The sequence below is a fragment of the Tinamus guttatus genome, unplaced genomic scaffold (genome assembly GCF_059628265.1).
Source record: "Tinamus guttatus ecotype Peru unplaced genomic scaffold, ASM5962826v1 Tinamus_guttatus_pri_ptg000622l, whole genome shotgun sequence".
Taxonomy (NCBI): Eukaryota; Metazoa; Chordata; class Aves; order Tinamiformes; family Tinamidae; genus Tinamus; species Tinamus guttatus.
The window spans coordinates 99496-119112 of NW_028289156.1; the positions used below are offsets into that span (position 1 = coordinate 99496).

General features: G+C 39.9%; 1 protein-coding gene across 1 annotated transcript in view; it reads left to right on the top strand.

Annotated features, from left to right (window-relative positions):
- FREM1 (FRAS1 related extracellular matrix 1) overlaps positions 1-19617 on the top strand; it is a 56156-nt gene that overhangs the window by 22363 nt on the left and 14176 nt on the right. The window contains exons 18-28 of the mRNA XM_088535254.1: positions 998-1194; positions 2043-2268; positions 3033-3177; positions 6369-6510; positions 7652-7847; positions 8562-8829; positions 12921-13335; positions 14649-14850; positions 15367-15511; positions 17805-17934; positions 19011-19083. Of these exons, the coding sequence (XP_088391380.1) occupies positions 998-1194; positions 2043-2268; positions 3033-3177; positions 6369-6510; positions 7652-7847; positions 8562-8829; positions 12921-13335; positions 14649-14850; positions 15367-15511; positions 17805-17934; positions 19011-19083 (2139 nt within the window). The remainder of the gene's footprint in view (positions 1-997; positions 1195-2042; positions 2269-3032; positions 3178-6368; positions 6511-7651; positions 7848-8561; positions 8830-12920; positions 13336-14648; positions 14851-15366; positions 15512-17804; positions 17935-19010; positions 19084-19617) is intronic.

Below are 19617 nucleotides of genomic sequence, written 5' to 3' on the forward strand. Positions count from 1 at the left end.
ATTTTTGCTTTGTATATTCCAGTTGCAATTTGTAAGAAATGACAATATGGGACATTAACCTACTTGTCTGCCTCCCCTTCATTCTCCTGGGTGGGTGCCCCCAGCCTTATGCTGTGCTTATATTTCTGTCAATAAAGTACTAGTAGCTGAGAATTTGAAAGGTATGGATCCCATGTTAGGGTCCAAAGTGAGATGATAGGAGAGAGGAAGATGGTTGTTAACCTGGTCCCATACCCACCTTAAGGCATCACAGGAGAGTTTCATCAGCGTTTCAGCAGAATGGGCTATGGCATGTTCTGTCACCCTGTCAGATCTTACCGGTACCCCCAGCTCGGCACCCAGAATCACTGATCTCCTTTGAATGTTTTTTTTTTCTTTTTTTTCTTTTTTTTTTTGAGAAATGTGTGTTAGTCTGGACAGACACATTTCTTAGTGAGCTTCTTTTGGCTCCCAGTCTCATAGGTTGTCAATCAAATGACAGCCAATGTTATTTTTCCTACCTGCTCTGTGGGTCTTCCTGTTTAGTTCTACAGACTGCATAAAGTTGCATTGCCCTAGACGGAGCAAGAGGATGTCTTTTTATTTGAGTCAAAGGGAGTGCCACCTTGCAGAAGCCCATGCAGAGGGACCCTGGAGCCTGGAGAGTGCCTTCCTCGCCTGAACCAGCCACCTGCAGAACTGACTTGCGTGTGGCAGCAGAGGAGACTGAGCGCTACCTCTCCTATCCATCATCCTCCCAACTCAGCACCATGGGAATTGGGACCCTGGCTTCACCTTTTTGCTGGGACTTGCACATTGCAAGTTGGGAGGATCTTTCTGTGCCATTTGCTGCAAAGCCCAACAAGGCAGCGGAAAACATGTCTGATGATAACCTATAAAATCCAAGCTCTTGGTTCTTTGAAGAAAAACACAGTTCCAGATACCTTATACTATGCAAGACCAGAGGGCAGAAAATAAATTGTGCTAATGTGATGTATTTTTTCTTTAAAACCTCCAGCATCCTTTCAGCTGAAACATCTGAAAGCCCTGAATATAAACTATGTACAGTCTAGGCACATGCGGATTGAGCCAACATCAGACCAGTTTGTGCTTTATGTCACTGATGGGCTGCATCACTCAGCAGAGACTCCGTTCTTCGTGCTGATCAACCCAACCAATGATGAAATTCCAGAATTCATAGCAAGGAACATTTCTGTAAGGAAAGAAATAAAAGGGTTGTCACAGAATCATCTCATGCCAGAAAAACTCTTTAGGATAAATTGGAGCATTGTCCTTACATCTGTTCTTTTGCATCTTACCCTTACTTTGTGCAGTCTGTGTAGTTCAGGAAAGGGTCTACTTAAATCACTGTTAACCTATAAAAGAGATCTTCAGTGATAATGAAGCAGTGCATAGCTCTGCCTGCTAATTTTCAATTAACTAAAAGAGAGTTGAAACTTTTAAACAAACAAAAAACCTACAGAGGAGGAGGATCTTTATTCTTCTGCTTTCACAAGAGCCTTTGGGATTTTTTTGGAGGGGAGTCATTTTTATTGCTGCTTCCTCTCTCTGATGACACTACCTTTAAGAGGAGTATTGACTTTGTGACCATCATGTTAAAGATACATTAGATTATGTAATTGTAAAGACCCTATAAAAATGTGCATATGTGTATAAATTCATGCACAGAGATATATGCATATACACATACACATATATATGTATGTGTGTATTTAAAAGGCTTTCCTATCTGCATTCTCTAACATCTTTTATGATGTTTGCTTGTCTAAAAGCTTTTCTGCTAGTTGAGGCACATATGAAAACTCTATCTCATCTTCTGTTTTCATCACTGCAACCACTTACTACTATATAACCCCTAAACTTGATTGAAATCAGTATCTTTTTCAAAAGCTACTGGGAAGGGGGTAGAAAAAGCAAAGAGGTAGACAAACCCAGAAAAACAGACTAGTTAGGAAAAAAATAGCCTACTTAGCTAAAATGTTACGATATTTATTTATGCAGAACAATTAGATTTTTTAAAATTCTGTTTTGTTTGTGTTTAGGTTCCAGAGGGTGAGGTAAAAGAGCTGGATCTCTCTGTTATCAGTGCAGTTGATCTAGATATGCCTCAGGACCATTTGGTATTCAGTGTTGTGCAGAAGCCCTGTCATGGATTTCTCATTAATGGAGTTCATGGCAATGATATTCTACACTACAAACAGTTAATTACCCATCATCACAGCCATGAACTTCTTGTTCATGACTTTTCCATGAAGCTACTTATGAATGGTAGGTGCAACATTAATTTGACATTGATCTTTCATTTCTTTAATAATTCATAGTAGATAGAGTGGCACAGTAAGAAACCTACATAACTTATTCACTTGCCTTAAGTGTATTTCCAAAAGAATGTGTAAGAATAGAAATTATCTTGTTTAATGCTAATGTGGCCTAAAGACTTGAAGAACTGTCAATAAATTTACCCTGAGAGGCCTGCATGTCAGAAAGGGTAGTAATATGACTAGAGAGGCCATCTGCCCTGGAAAAAAACAAAGGGAATATTACAACATATCAACAAACATATTTTAAATCATTTGACAGCAACTAGAATAGAGAAGACGAGAGTGACTTAAAAACACATTAGCTGATCATAGGAAATCCTAGGGTTTAATACTGTTCTAGATGATAAAGATACCAACTGGAATGCTATACCTTACCATTTTCCTCCTATGGTCCCTGTTAAAATGAGTCAGAAATTGTACAGGAGAAGAAATGTGCAGTTTTTTAGAGCAGTACAAACTCTTTTGTGAAGAAGGTCATTTGCTACTCAGGTCATGCTGGTGTGTGTGGGTCACAGGTATATGATTAAGGTCAACAGACAACTGCTGATTGCCAAGCTTACCCTTCTGGCAGCAGAAACAAGGCGGCTGTGGTGAAGGCACATGTAGGGAAAGAGGAAAGGATGGTGGTGGATACAGAGGAAAATGGTGTGAGAGAATTTAAAGGAGATAAATGTATGTATCTCTTTCTATCGCTTTTTTTTCCCTGTATAGGCGGGAAGCTGATATACATGCATGATGACTCAGAAAACATCGCTGACAACTTTACAATCCAGCTATCAGATGGGAAACACAAAGTCCTCAGAACCATTTCAGTAGAGGTCATTCCTGTTAATGATGAGAAACCAGTGCTGAGCAAGTAAGCTACACATTCCTATCTCAAACCAAAGGATGAGTTTGAGCAAAATTATCCAGAAGTGATCAAAACAGCACATCAGCAATCGATAGAGCTAGGATGCCATAAATAGTCACAGAATAATGTCAACAAAATTGTTGCTGAGGAAGTTACCATCAATCTATCTAAAAAAATCATTTTCAGTGGGGAAGGGTGCACCATAATGTAGCCTGGCTTTTGAAGGAAAAAAAAATGTGGTACTGATGGCACACAGGGAGATAGCACAAGAAGAAAGAAGGCAACTAGTCTGTTCTGTCTACCATGCCCTACTTCAAAATGTTTCCCAGGGAGCCCTGATCTTCGCACATCTCCGCTGGCCCCTGCACATGGTGCATATGGCCTCTGCCACTTGGTTTCCTCCTTCCCTCAGGCTACAAGCTGTGAAAAACATCTCTCTGAAGGCAGCTCAGCACAGTGTCACAGGGAGTCCCCAAGGCTGGCATCTTACATCCGTCTTACAGTGGAAGATGTTTAATCCTGGAAATACTTCTTTTCTATTACAAAGCATCATTATGCAGTCATAACTCATGCTAATTTCCTATACTCTGCAAAACTAGTTTTTTGAAATAATTAATCTCAGGATTAGGCCTGGTCATATATTGCCTAGCAGACCATTGCCAGGCAGTTCACAGGTAGCCATGGAGAGATGTTGATAGACAATGTTGTAAGAAAGTCTGAACCTCCTGACACTGTAATGAGGAGTTCTCTCTTGGGATCTTATCTGGTAACTGCCACAGAGTATCAGGCCTCCTGTTCTTCTGGCTCCCCTCCAGCCCCAAGGTAGGTAAATGGGAAGCTGTGGACCTTAAAACCTGGGGAGCATAGCTCCAAACCACCAAACCAAGCATTTCAGACAACCTGTCACACAGGCTGCCACTAGACTGGGAATGCTGATGTCTCTGATTACACAGCCGTAAATCAATCATTCAAAAACGATAAATCAATCATCATCAGTTTATTTAAAATTTTTAAAATTTTAATAAAAGGTATAGTTCATCTATTTGTATCATATGCTAATAATTACTGTTTAAATGTCACTGCTCATTTGTTCTCTGCTCGGTAAGGATTGGCATGTCATTCTCCACACTTTTTCTCCAAAAAAAGAAAGAGGTGGAGTGCAGGAAGCCACATGTCTTTCCTTTGTCCACCTGGATCAGGCACTGTTGTTTTCTCAGTTGTCAATGTCAGACCTTATCATTTGACCTATGGTGAACATAGGGCATAATGAGCTGTTTCCTTGTAAAACAGCTATTGCATTATGGAAAGTTACCACTTCTTACATATTATTCTTCTATTGAGGTGGAGCATGCAAAGAGCAGCTAAGTGATCTAAGAGGTCTAAGGAAACGTGTTTCCTGTAGCATTGAAGTGGATTTGCCACCACATGCGGTTGGTTGCCGGGTTTTTACTCAGGGGCAGGTATTCCCGTATGCCACTGAAATGGTTTATGAGCGGACATATGACAACACCTGTATGCTCGTTTTCACTCTGTGGTCAGGGAGCACATTTCCAGGCCAGGGAGTTTTAATCCTCACCTCCATTAACTGTGGTCACCAGACTGAAGAATCTGGATGGCTGTTTTGGCCTGGAGCCACAAAACCTGGCCTGACCCACAGTGACTGCCAAACAATCAATCTGTCCCCTTTCCACTTGTGTCCATGGGGAATGTAAGACCCTCAGGTATTTCCTTAAAAGCTTCATTTTAAAATCGGTCACATGGATACTATAAAGACTTAACCATCTAATTTTTATATGAATAAATGAGCTGGGATTCGACAGTATTCAGAGTGCAACTAAAAGTGGGTATCTTCACTCTTTTGTTGTTTGATGCTTGTCTTCTTAGCCCATCTGTGTCAGATACGTAATTCTTCTGTATACACAGCCCTAACTGCAACATCATTATTACTGATAGGAGTCATAAATCTTGAGGTTACTTGTCAGGATGTTAGTATGACTTGACATACTTTGCTATATCACTTCATCTTAGCTGCTTATTATTTTGCCAAACATGACATTTCTATGCCTCAAATATCTGTGTCAGTTTGAATATGGAAGTGTCAGGCAAACAAGTTCTGCAGTTTTCGAAAGCAGTAAATGTATTTTCAGTTATCAATAAATAACTGTGACAATTTTCTTCTGTTGGAAAGCTCAGTTATCACTTCATAGCAAGCACTTGAAATCTGGCAAAGACTTATATGAAGGATATGTATTTTCTGATTCTTGTAAAAATTTCCCTGCATTTGGTAATGCCAGAAGACTTTGATTTTCACGAGCACAGTAGACTCTGGCCGGAGCTTAGCTGACAAAATGCCTGAGGAGTCTGTATTTGCTGAGGGCCCCTAGGCTCTGGGCCCCTAGGCAGGCTTGAACAGGTCCCATTCCTGGGCTGACTGAATATGCTGAATCCCCTCCAGTATCTTGTAATATCAATAGTTTGGGTACATGTTGTAAAAATTTAAGACTGCTAAGAGCAAAAAGATAAGGCGGGGTGTGGAGGGGCAAACCAGAAGATGTCTAGGAGGTTGGCTGAGAAGGGAAACAGAGTAGGCATGGTTTGGGAGCAAGGCTTTGGAGGAATTTCAAGCTATGTGGGATTTCTCTGAAGCACTGTCTCAAATTTTATTTGGGAATAGTGATGACCATTTCTGCCAAGTACTAGATCCCTCTGCTTAAACTACTTCTCTGAACCCAGAACCCAGTCAAGTTCTACAGTGCGAAGTATTAGAGGAAATCAGTTAGGTTTCTGTAGGGCAATGCCCTTTAAGGGAAAAGCAGTGTCAGGCTATTCGCAGGGAAGACAATTTCTCCTCTAAAGAACAATGGAGTCATTGTTGCTATGGTCTATACCAGCAGCAACATATAACAGCCTCTTATAACCTATTTGGATGTAAGTGGAAAGGGCTCAGGGAGAGAAGACAGATGTGATAAATTCCAGGGTGTTGCGTATCTGGGCTTTCTTGTTTTCTACTATTGCAAGGGGAAGCTGGTCTCTCCTATTTCCTCTTCTATTTTAACAGAAATAGGGACCCTCCTTCTTTCTTTCTGCAATTGTTATTTCTGTCAGAATTTGGCTAATCTATATTCTTGGAAGCAGTTTTATGTGTTGTAAAGGCTATTTTCTGTTTTACATGTATGCATGACTTCTTATTTTTGCAGGAAGAATGATATAGAGGTGAACATGGGTGGAACCCGAATCATTTCTAGTGCTGTTCTGTCAGCTGAAGATAAAGATACCCCCAGGGAGCGAATTTACTATGTATTAGAAAGAATTCCACAAAATGGGCAGCTTCAGCTCAAGGTTAGTCCTTTATCAAAAACAGGCACAGAAACAACTCTCGCATTCGGATGAAATGAAGCTCATCTTCCTTTTCCCCCAGTGTCATGTTTTGAAATAGACTGCTATGGCTTGCAGAAAAAGTTTTTGAACCAAAGAGTGACCCTGCCCTAGAGGCTTTGACACAGGAAGCTAGATCCTTTCTGGGAGGAGAGGGAGGGTGAAAGGCATGGCAGATGACCTGAGGAGGTGGTTGAGGGACACACAGGAGGAATCAGCTCTCAGAGGTGGAAAAGTGAGTGATAAAGAGAGAGAGAGGAAAAAAATATCTGGCCTAGAAAATGTGTCAAGTGAGTAGTGACTTCAGTTACTTCAGTTACTGAAAGAGAATGGATGGAGACCTTGGATGTGTGCAGAAGAATAAGTGAGAAGTAATAAGTTGGAAGAAAAGTATGTGGGAAAGAAAGTATTTTATTCAGAGCGAATTGTCTTCAGTAGTCTGTAGATCACACAAGAGTTGTGAATGAAAGGGGTAGAATCCTTTGGGCTAAGACTTGCTCCTGAAGTCCAGCAGTTTGAATATACAAAGCAGCTGAGTGTATGTGAGTCTGGCGTGCGTGACACCCTTTACTGCAAAGCCTGTGGCACTGGTACTGCATGCACAGATAGAGGCAAATACATGGGTCTGTCAATCATGAGGTACTATAACATCTTCTAACATACAGGAAATTTTATGGAACATTTCATGGATTTCCAGGAGAGGATCTCTAAATATCTCCCTAAATTTCTGTGTTTCTTAAAGTACCCCTCAGTTTCATTTCTGACATCCCTCTCTGTATTGTCTAGAATAGAAGAGTATGTAATTAAGAAGTGGAAAACATACGCTGGGTCCTGAATCTTTTCCATGTAGTTCATTTTAGGGTCAAAGTAAAAAGTATGCAGCACTGAATGCACTGAACTCAGAGTGAAAATGATGAAACCCTGCATTTATTCCTGATCTCCAGCCTTATAGCTACTAGGAAATAAGTACCTTGAAGGGAAACCAGGGAACTGCCACTAGCAGTCTGCATGACCACAGATAACTCAATTAACTGAGAAGGGTTATGGGCAACTGGGGAGTTATATGGCGGACTGTTGCTTGCTGAAGGATGTTTATGCTTTCTAGGTTGGCAGAGACTGGGTGACTCTCCAAGCTGGAATGAAGTGCACCCAGGAAGAACTAGATATGAACCTTGTGAGATACCTCCATACAGGAGCTATAGGGTCTAAGAACCAAGACAGCTTCACATTTTATCTGTGGGATGAGTACAACAGATCCCCACCTGTGAACTTCTACATAAATATAAAGGACATGGAAAAGGGTAAAGATCTGCTTGTGTTTCCTATTTTAGAAACAAAGATGATCATCCTGATAGTTCCCCAAGCACTATATAGACAAGTCCCCTGCAGACTCCGAAGCCTGCCTGCTGGGATTTCATTGCCCAGATGTCTGTATCCCTGAAGAGGTGGTCCGAGGATTACAAAAGACTGGCAATTTTTTAAACGTTGCCTTCCAGGACCTCCAGATACTCTTCAGATAGAGTTGACATCATCTTTCTGAAAACAGTTTTTTGTCCAGGTAAATTAAAGTGATGAAAAAGGGCAAGAACGTAATAAAGTAGGCAAAACGCTGTTCAAGAGCCCTGACTTCCAGTTTTATGTTCTAATCTTATGGTTTCTGTTCTGCTAATGGATCCCTGTGACAGCTCTAATGTTGATCAGGGTAACCTGACATTACCAAGATTGGAACAGGGGCCCAGACAGGTTGTGCCATCTCTGTGCTTGGAGGTGTTCCAGCTCCAATGGGATAAAGACCTGAGCAAAATGGGATAAAGACCTGAGCAATCTGGTTATGGCTGGTCTCACGACTGACCTTGTTTTAAGCAGAAGATTGGACTGGAGACATCCTGAAGTCCCTTCCGATCTGAATTTCTTGCTTTTTCTATTGGTGATGGCTTGCATGTGGGTAAATGATGCATAATAGATGAAATTTCAAATCTGCATGACTATTTTATATCATTTTATCTATCCTGCAGGAGATATTGCTGTTTTCATAAAACCTCTTAGAGTGCAAAAAGGAGATCAAGGCTACATTACAACAGATGCCCTCCTTGCAGCGGATGGAACAGACAAACCGGAGGAGCTCCTTTACGTGATAACCTCTCCACCTCAGTATGGACAAATAGAGTATGTCAGCTATCCTGGCATCCCCATTTCCAGCTTCAGTCAAATGGACGTCGCAGGCCAGATAGTCTGCTATGTTCATAACACTAACCACACACCTGTTTCTGAGGATACATTCAGGTAAGACATTTTAAAAAAGCTTAATTTCCCCTTGAATTTCTTGGGTACTTTCCGGAATAAAAGAGTATTAAAATGAGGAGGAGGTGTTGGGAATCTTAATATGCATACAGCAAAGATGTTTCTGCTTTAGCAGATGCAGTTATGACTGCCTTAGTAATAAATACATTTTCTTACTGACTCTGAAATAATAGCTTAAGCCACCTTAGTGATAGTTTCTTGGATATTATTAAAACACTCAAACATACACAGGAGAGACAATGCGGAAGAAGAACTAAGAATGTGGTTTTGGAATTTATCTGCGATTTCCTGCCGTTGCTGGATGTGGTTAATGTGCTCAGTCCAGTTGCTAGCTGGACTAACTGATATCTTCCTTTTTCTTATTATTTATTATATTTATTCTGTTGTAGGCTTTTTGAATCCATTAGTCATTCTTCAATACACTGATAAGCAAGCCGCTTATCTATTCTGCCACAGTAATATTTCAAAAATTTGTGTAGACAACTGGATTTTTTTTGAGTAAATAACTACTTATAGACCCAGTTCAGCAGCTTAATGACAGTTAAGTTTACTTTCACTTGCATCCTGGATCCGGCCATTCGATCAGCTTAGATTAGATTCATCCTAAAGCAAGTATTGCTTTATATTGTTCTTTCTTGAACCACTCTTGGTTATAGAATGAAATGATCCAATGAGTTATCCTTGGGCAAAGAGGTGCATTGCTGATGAATGTATCTGGTTTTGGTAAAAGAAAGAATGCAGGCATTTCTTTTTCTTAAGGAAGAATGCCAAATTCTTCTTAGCTTTTGACAGAAAATGGAGTACCTGTAAAATCAAAAATCTCCACAGGAAATAAAAGGTAATTGTTTTTCTTTTGTGACTACCAATTAGAACACTTAGCTCAGAAGAATTGCAATCCAGATGTATGAAAGTTCCCTTTACACTCTCTCTTATGAATAGGATTCCTGGTTTGAACCGCGTTTTCTGTGATGTCTGAAGAAGCTTAAAAGACATGTTGCATCATTCAGACAGTGCTTTTCCCCATAGAAGCTGAGGAGCAGGGAATGGATTCATGAATAGGTCCATGTATGACATCAGGGCAACTAAGGCAGACATAAAAAGTTGAGCAAAATGTGATTTTTGGGATGTTTCTCAGATGAAACTTTTTGAGCTATTCTTTCCAATGAAATCGATGTTGTGGAAAATATGATTTTCAACCATCTCCAGTCATGAGGTTTTTCTGATGGCTGCTAGTAGTCATAACATAAAAAGTGAACGAATGTTATTTGGCTTGATGGAAGCTTAGTGACATGGTTGTGGAATTTTATGACTAAAACTAAAAGTAGCCAGTACAAGGAAAGATCCTGTTGTGTCACTCCTTGGATGGATAGTACAAAAACATGGATTGTGTCAATGTGACTTTTGTACCAGACTAATGAAGGCATTCAATGATCCAACCAATATTCAATGATCAGGACAACAATTCCAGGGCAATCGTGCATGCACATAAGCCCAGTGTTTAGTCTAATGACTTAGAACCAAATTAGAAAGTCAGCTTTGTTAAAAGAAAGGTTATGATGCTTCAGTAAATATGCATATCCATTTTAATCACAATAATTGATGTTCCATGATGTTACCATTTGGCAAAGAATTGGTCTTGTGTAGACATATAAATATTGGGGCAGGTTATTACCTTAACAAAGAACGGTAATGTTAATTATATTGGGAAGGGGTGTTAATTGATCAGATTTTTACCTTCCACCGAAATATTTTCTTCAGTCATAAATTTGCCTGCATTGTTTGGTGCTGCTGGCCTGGAAGAAAGATTTGGCAGTGCTTGTTTGGACAGATGACTTCGAGTGATTAGCAACCTGACATCAGATGCTGGCAGCAGGACACTAAAGGAACATACTAATGTCCTCCATTTTGACACACTGGCTCAATTTTGTAATGAGCTGGCACTATTTATGATTCCATTTTTATGTTTTAAATGCCATGACAGATGGTAGGTCCTTCAGCCAACTCTATTGCCATGGAGCTGCAGAAAGCATGAAACCTTGGTAGTGGTGAAATCAAACCATGCGACATGTCCTCCTAACTATGTCTGAGATTTGTCCCCTAAATTTCATCAGAGTAATGAGAATGTTGGCTACTCTCCATTCCCTAGGGAAAGATGAAGCAGTCATAAACCAGAAATAAACAAAAACAAAATCCTCCAAAGTGCAGGAAAAAAAAAAAAAGGGACTTCTTGGACACAGTCAGCTTCATTACCTGTGAAATCAAGTGGCACACAACATTTGCATTGTGATTTTCAGTGTTATGTATATAACCAAGAGCTTTTCTCCTGTCTGGTGTCTCATGTTCTGTAAAGGATTCTGGATGAATCTTTGCTTTCATGAAATGAATTGTCCGCTGTAAGTCTTCCACTTAAGTATCACTTGAGATGTCATCAAAATGACTTTATAGACAACAAAAGAAAAGATAAGGTTAATTTCTCAATGAAACAAATTCTCTTCAGCTGTAATTTTTCAGACCTTTTGAGGCAGAGATAAGGTCTTAACTGTTTTGCCTTTTTTAGCATACTATTTATGATCATTATTCAAGTTGCATGTTTGATTTCAGCTAGGATGCTGACAACAAAATCCTTTTACCATTGGCACAATAGCATTAGGTCAGTAGAGACAGATGTCTCTAGGTTCCCAGATGGGAATATTGTCCTCAGTAAACATATTTCTAACTCCTATACAGTCCCTGGCCTGCCTATGCTCATTCCCATCTGTTTCATGGCATAGTGCCTGCTTATGAGTTGATGAGGCCCCAGTCACTCAGCATTGGTGAGGGCAGTGAAGAGCTTTAGATGGACAGCACAGGTGATATAGCTATTCCATGACCTACTCAAGGTCACTTACATTCAAACCATGCAACCACAGACTCCACAATTCTTTGAATACTCCTGTGAGATCTGTAGACAATGTCCAGGAGCAAGATGTGGCACATAGTGTCAGCTAGTCCTCATTTCACTTACAGTAGGCATAAGCATGATAGTTGCAGGACTGCTAGTTCTCAGATTGCCTGAAACTTCCCACAATATTGTCCATACAAGATCAGCTGTGCAAGTGTATTAAGTGGGTAAGTATAAAGCACTGGATACTGGGGAAGGAAAAGGGAAAGGCAGGGAATGTGGATATTCTACCACAAAAATATTTCTTTGCAAAGTAGCTTTGGTCTGACCTGGGCCTTTGGTACTGTATTTTAGCTTAGACAAAACAAACTTGGGTAAAGGCTACTCTGCAAGGAGCTTTTGTAAACACTGTGCAGCATATTCACAGTAAAAGGGAAAGAATGAAAGAGTAAAAGACCTCTGCACAAACAAAGCTTATTCTTACATTCTGTATGATGTGATGTGAAGAACAGCCTGATCTTTCCAAGGCAATTTTTATGTTGATATACCCGCCAAGTATTTTGTTATAAGATATGGCATGACAACATACAATATTCTTGCTTTTAGTGTAAGTATATAGGTAATACCTTGTCAGTGAAGCCTAGAATGAAATATGGAGGCTACAAGATTGGTGTTCTCTTTGCATTTATGCTCTACAAAACTTGATGATTAACTTCTGTTACTTTTATAGTAAATACCCATACCCAACTGATAGGCTTCCAACACATATTCTCTCCAGCCTTGAATGCCTTTTTCTTTCTTTTCTTTAGAAAATGAAAAGTAATCCCAGTGAAAAAAATGAATCTTTAGTATATAGACAGAAATATTCCTGTTTTGGATAGCAGTTTTCTTTATGTTTTCTTTTAGATGGCTAAGACTGATGGCTGTATCCTCAAAATCACTCCCCTGATCTTAGTCAAATTCTTATGGACACAGTGTCAGTCTTGTCATCACTTGTCCATCTGCTTTCACATTTTTAAGTCACACACCTATCCCACTATCTGTGTTTGAGCTCAGACCTCTTCTAGCTCTTCATATATTCTGCAGCATCATGACAGGCAAATCCTGTAGTGAAGGTGTGTATCATTGTTTCATTTCAGTACATGGTGAATCAAGAACACATGCTGAAGGCTGCCTTGCCTCTCTTTGCCAGATTCATCATCAGCAATGGACTGAGGACTAAGCATGGGACATTCACCATCTCCCTGGAGACAGTCGACCAAGCTTTACCCACTCTGTCTAGAAACACGGGGTTAAGATTAGTGGAAGGCACCATGGCGCTCCTTTCTCCTGATGTCCTGCAGCTTTCAGACCCAGACACTTCCAGAGAAAACCTTACCTTCCTCTTGGCTCAGGTCCCCCAGAATGGTCATCTGTATTATCGAGGGGCTGTGCTACTGCAGCACAACTTCACCCAGCAAGATGTGGACAACATGGATATTGCATATAAACACCAAGGCGGGGATTCCCAGATTGACATATTTACATTTGTTGCAACAGATAGGACTAATCAAGGCTTCATCGTGCATGGGAGGGTGCAGACCGAGCCAGTGGCATTCACCATTCAGGCAAGTGTGGCCGTAGGCCTGCTTAAAGAGATATGGAGTATGATAAGGTGCAAAATGTAGTGATTTTGACTAGAATCCATATTTTCTGACTGCAGTTGATGATCCAACTGAAATATTTACATAGGAAAATATTTTCTTTCTATGGTTTGTCAATAAACAACCATGAGAATGAACTATCACAATGCATTACTTAGGCAAAGAAGTTTATATAGTGCAAAGAAAGAGATTACACTTGAGAAAAACATACACTTATATTTGCAAATATTTTCTATAAGGAATTTCAATCATGAAGGTTAGCATAACTATGTTAAGGAAGAAATTTCCTCTTTTTCTGCTTTCCCATTTAGTACTTCACCCCATGTGTTTGCATGTGCTGGATATTAGGATGACAGATGATCAATGAGTCACAGAAATATTGAATAACAGCCACTGCTTCACTCCTGCACCCAGTCTTCCTTCTGAGAGTTGTAAGATTCCTGCTCTGATTCTTCCCTTCCTTACTAGCATCATTCTGTTCCCTTCTGTTCCTTTTCCATTTATTTCATTTATAAGTTCTTTCCATTGTGTCATAGGCTCAGATGTCCTTGCTATGACTGTATCTGGCACTTATTATTTATCTGGCACATTTTAGTATGAAAAAAAAAAGCCTGGTTGCATTGTTTGTCAGGCGTAAATTTCAAAATAATGATACTGGAAAAGAGGGTGTAGCTATTAACTTCTGATGGCAAAGCCATCAGGTGGTATTAGGAGAAGAAAGTGTAATTGTATCAGAAAATGAGCAACAGCAACAACTGCTGTGGGGTAATGAAGCTAGAAGACCTACCAAAAGACCCTCAAAGCTAGAAAACATACCAAAAGTTGTGAAAGGTAGCACAGATCGAACAGGACATTTTTAGCGGGTGTTTGATTGTCATTGTCACAATCCTTAGATTTCCTTGCTTGTCATAGTAGTCAGAGGTAAGAAACCTTTGCTGGAGTTTTTCATTTGCTATTTAGGAAAAGATACCAAAAGAGGAGAAGGAGTATGGCAGGGGGATGAGTACAAGGTGCACAGGGTGTTTGAAGATGCCCTTCCCCTCTGGTATGTGCTGTATCCCTCTGTGTGCAGCAAGCAACTAGGCAATCTGGACCTGGACACCTCTCATGGGAAGTAGTATTTATCTGGATGTCAAATTTCCTCTGAAGCAGACTGCTACTCAGTCAGAATGACTGTTACATTCCTCAGCATACTCTTATCTTTCAGTAAAAGTAGTAATGACAAGGAGCATGCCGATTCTGCCACAGAAATATTAATTTCTCTTACTTCGAATTAGGTGGACCACATGGACAAAACAGCACCAAAAATTATTCATCTCCATTGCTTTACTGATGTAGAACTGCTGAAGAATGGAAATTATGGGATCTATATTACTGCCAGGAACCTAAAGGCATCTGATCCCAATACAGAAAATGACAAAATAATTTTTAAGATTACACGAGGTCCTCATCATGGCTACCTGGAAAATATAACCACAGGTACAGCCCTACAATCTCTATATTCTTGGACTTGCTGAAGCCTAAAAACTTATCTTGTTAGTATTTGCTTGAGCAAGGAAGCCATATATTCTTAGAAAACTTCAAGTTAGGCTGCAATATGATAAGAAAGCTTCTCTGTTAAGACCGGAGAGTCATATTAATCATAAATGCTTAAACCATTTGTGCAGAATGTTAAGAGTTTTAACTCAGAAACTGCTTCTTGTGAAGCCTGAAATACTAGCATAGGAAGTAGCAAAACTATTATATAGAATGCCTACTTTGAGTTTTATGTCAAGGAAATTAATGCTGAACTGGTCATTTGAGAGACATATCACATAAGAATGAACTGGCAGGGACGCTTAGTGGGCTAGTATGTTGCTGCATAGTTATATAAACAGATTTTTGTAAGTTCAAAGTCTAATAAATTTTTAACAATTTTGAAAACAGTCTACATGAGCTATGTGCTTCTTGTTTAACAGAGTTTTGACTCATCTGACCATTTCTCTTCTTTTCTAGGTGGCTTTATCCATGAAGAGTTTAGCCAAAAGGATTTAAACAGTAAATCCATACTTTATGTCATCAATCCACTGCAGGAAGCGAGTTCAGATGACTTGGAGTTTCAAGTCACAGATCCCAATGGAAATGCAGCAGTTCCCCAAACGTAACTTTGATCTTATGCTCTAAGCTCTGCAATGCACAATGTCTTCTGCAGTCAGGCCTCTGCGACAGCTTCTGCCTTAGGTCAAATAAAGCACTGCTGGATTTGCAGCAGAGCAAAAATGAAAGCCGTGACAGTTTCAAATGCTTAAATTGTCATTTCTTTCATTAAAGAATAAGGAAGCTTCTATCCTTCAGGATAGGGCTAGTTTCGAAGGCCTAATTTCACATCACACTGGGCATCTGAACCTGGCGCCTTATGGCCTACGAGGCCTCATAGAAAGAAGACATCTAATTCTGCATGTGAGAGTAAGAATTAGGCCCACAATATCTGGAGAGTTGACATGCTGACTGAGGGAAGGATTGTTGCTTCCTGTACGTGCTCCTGCAGCTGGAGGTCACTCTTGTGCTGTGCTAGCTGTAATAAACATGGGATTACAGCAAAGGGGAAGCTCTCAAACAGTAAAAGCCGTGAGAGATGTATATTTGCATGAGAGCATGGAAAGAAGAAGGTAGAGAACATAAACTCTTGGTTGCGTACTTCCAGTGTTTCAAATAGGCCTATCATCAAAACTTCTTTTTGACATACGATAAACTTACTTTTGACATATGATAAACCTACTGTATAGAAGTAAGAGAATGGGTCATCATCTGAGCTCTACCTTCATAGTCATGACTGAAAGCAAGAGTCCTCCCACTATGGGTTTCTTTTTATTTCTGCAAATGGGGCTGAATGTGCAAACGATTTAGTTATTCTGAAGTAACTGGCAAAAGCAAAAGCAATTTCTGTGTGCTAAATTAGCTATTCACGGGTAAATGGAAACAGGAGATGTGTGGCGTCCAGCCCCTCTGTGCTGCACTTCCTTGCAGGGAAGAGGCTGGAGACAGCATTTCCGCAGTTACATGTTATGCCAAAAGATGTCCCTGTAGTCAAACGCATCTGAGCACAGCTAGCACTGTGTTCGGCTCAATTCCCTGCTGCACAGCGTTTGCTCAGAAAGACATTGGCATTAAAACCATCACTAAAATGCAGCAGTGACATGTGGGAAAGCATGAGTTCTTGCATACCAATAGCAATATATTATATACTTTTAGACAGGAACAAAAAGGATTTTTTTTTCTATAAAAATATATGCATGTCAGAGAAGTAGACCATATCTGTTACCTGCACTGGACTTTGAAACAAAGGGGAGCTTGGTTATAAGGGAAAAGTCCATGCTTTTAATACTTCATTTAAAAGTTGGTGACAGATTTGTTTGAACAATCTACTATGTAATTGTCTCTGAGTCAAAGGCAAGTTTGATTTGCATGCTGATAGTATTCAGATTAAATCCCAGCTTTTATTTGAATGCTGCTGGACTACACCTGGCACACTCTTTAGTAAACAGAAAATAAATGAGCTTCTAAATAGGATGTCTTTCCCAGGGTATCGAAGAATCCAGGAGGATAGGAGAGATCATCCACTAGTGTTAGAGCTGTTCAAATCCTAAGGGTTGTAGAAGTCTGTTTTTTTTTTAAAAAAAAAAAAAGTTCAATTAGATTTATGATTAGCACAGACTATAATCCTTCATTCTGCTGTCTTTCATTCATATCTGACTCTCACAGTTTTTTAACTGCAGTTTTTTAAAAAGTTATACGTTTATCAGCTCTCTCCTGCAGCATGCAGTCCTCATGGTTTGGTTACATTCCCTCAAAAGCAATTCCAAAATTCATTATATGACTGGTTTCAGCTCCTTCTGTGTATGATGAGAAGGTAGAGAAAACCTAAAATTAAGGGAGTGAACAGTGGATAGAGGCAGTGAACTGCTGGATAATACCCTATATACTTGAGGAGGAGGGAACCAGTTAGAGGAGAATTGAAGAAAGGTGGGAAGAAGAGATTTAATACCATGGATCCACAAAATCACAGAGATGGAGGGACCCATAAAGAGCCAGTTGTAGATTATCTTCATTTATCTTATTTTATGGCCATATGTTTATTTTCAAAGCTGCTGGAGAAATAAATTGCTGCTGTGAATCTCCTGTCTGGTTTTCAGATGATGTTCAGCCTTGATTTGGGGTAGACAGGCACACAGCTGGAAGATTTATTAACTGTTTTGCCCCCTTTCTAATCAGCCAAATCACACAAATATGTTGATTTCAAGACAAAGACTTAGTATGTGTATTGGCAGAATCAACACTCAGGAAAGAAATGTCAGCTTTTTGAACCCTCGGGCTGCAGGGGGTAGAAGCAGCAGTGGAGTTTGTTTTGGTTTGGGGGTTTTTTTTTGCATAGGTTTTCCTTCTTTTCCCCACAGATTGGAACTTCGGTGGTCTCGGATTGAAATGCAACAAACTGAATACGAAGTGTGCGAGAATGTAGGAATGGTGACACTGAAAATCATCAGGGCAGGATACTCTGCAGACTCTGCCTTTATTGTGGTGAAGGTAAAGCTAAAAACAAGGCCTAAGTGGAAACTGAATGATAAAAAATAGAGCCAGTTAATTTCTTCCAGAGATTTAAAAGATATTCCAGTATTCAGCAAAAATGCTATCAAATTCAAACCAACTTCATCAGGACATTGTCGTTGGCAAAACATGTGCTTAAAAAACTTCTGATTAACAGTTTTAAGGGGAAATGCTGATTAATAAAAACTGAGCTGTTTAGGAGAATTATTTTAGTTTTGATGAACTTTTGTGAAATATAAGTTTTCTCTGGCATTCTCCTGAGGAGGCTGGGTTTCCACTCAGGAATCCAGATGTTCATGGGTCCTGGGACTTCTTATATCCTTACCTACATTAAGGAGTCCAGAAAATATTGGAGTTTCAACTCCACTGTGTAAACCAATGCCTGTCACTTCTCCCCACCATTTCCCTGCCATCAGCCTAGGAAATGATCCAGGGGATACCAAGACCTTGGGTAATATGGACCCAATTTTTAGGACCTTTCATGTTCTGAAAATTCAGTTGAAAGATGAAGATTTTTAATATTTTTGTAAAACATGTTTTGTGCAACTTGCTTTCACAAAATTTATTTTTATCCATACTTTTTCCCAAATTTCCCAAGATTTTATTGGCTCCCCTTGATAACAAAATCCTCACACAATCTCCCTTGCATTTTCTCATGATTACAATCCTAATTAGAAACAAAGGTTTGATTTTTATTCCACTGAAGTCTAGAGTCACTGGGGCTGACAGGCAGCCCGGGGTGCAAATTCTTCTTCCATCAGCAGAAATGAGGGCAAGAGGGGACAAGGACACAGTGAGGGAGCAGAGCCAGGCTGATGCTATAGGGCAGGAACCAGCTTTTTCAGGAAGATGCTATCCAGCACAGTCCAGTAGAGGTCTGGGAGGTGAGGAGAGAAAATGAGTGATTTCTCCTGATTATGTGTTTTAAACCCTGAGCAAGGCTGAGTTGATGTTGAGACTCCATGGGGAGATGCAGCAGCTCCTGCACCCATCAGAACATGCTGGTTTGGTGAAACAGATAACAGCATGGCACTTACTGTTTGATTTCTTCTCAGATCAACGAAATATCAGCTGTGCTGGGAAAGGACTTTACAGTGACTCCCTCTAAACTTGTTCAGTTTGATCCAGGTATGGACCAGTGTGCTGACTAATTTTAAAATAAACCCAGTGAGTGAGAAAGCTGCTGTTTTGAAGAGAGAAGCTTGTTACATTTATAGCTAGAGAAGCTGTGCAAGCCACTTGGTCATTTGCTCAAAGTGTAGTGGGCCTCCTGTGTGAATCAGCATCCTTATGTCTTAGGGTGAGATGATACATAATTTCTTTATTTCAGTTAAATTATCAAAAGTGTAGTAATGGTGCTAATTGGCTTCCTAATCTCCCCACAGCCAGCTTGGGAAGGACTAGTCCTAAACTGAGCTATGAAATGCTTTGAAGAATTGAGATATATTAGTGGAGATCTAGGAAACCCCTCAAATTTACAGAGGCTTGAGAATAGTTTAAATTATGCAATGTGTCCACAACCAGAAAGGTATAAAAGAACCCCAAAGATGACAGAGCTCACCTCCACTTGCATGTAACCAGAATAGATGTCTGGCCTTGGCTAAGGCTGTAAGTAGCTATAAATAACAGTAACTATACTAACAAACTGGCCTCATTCTTGCT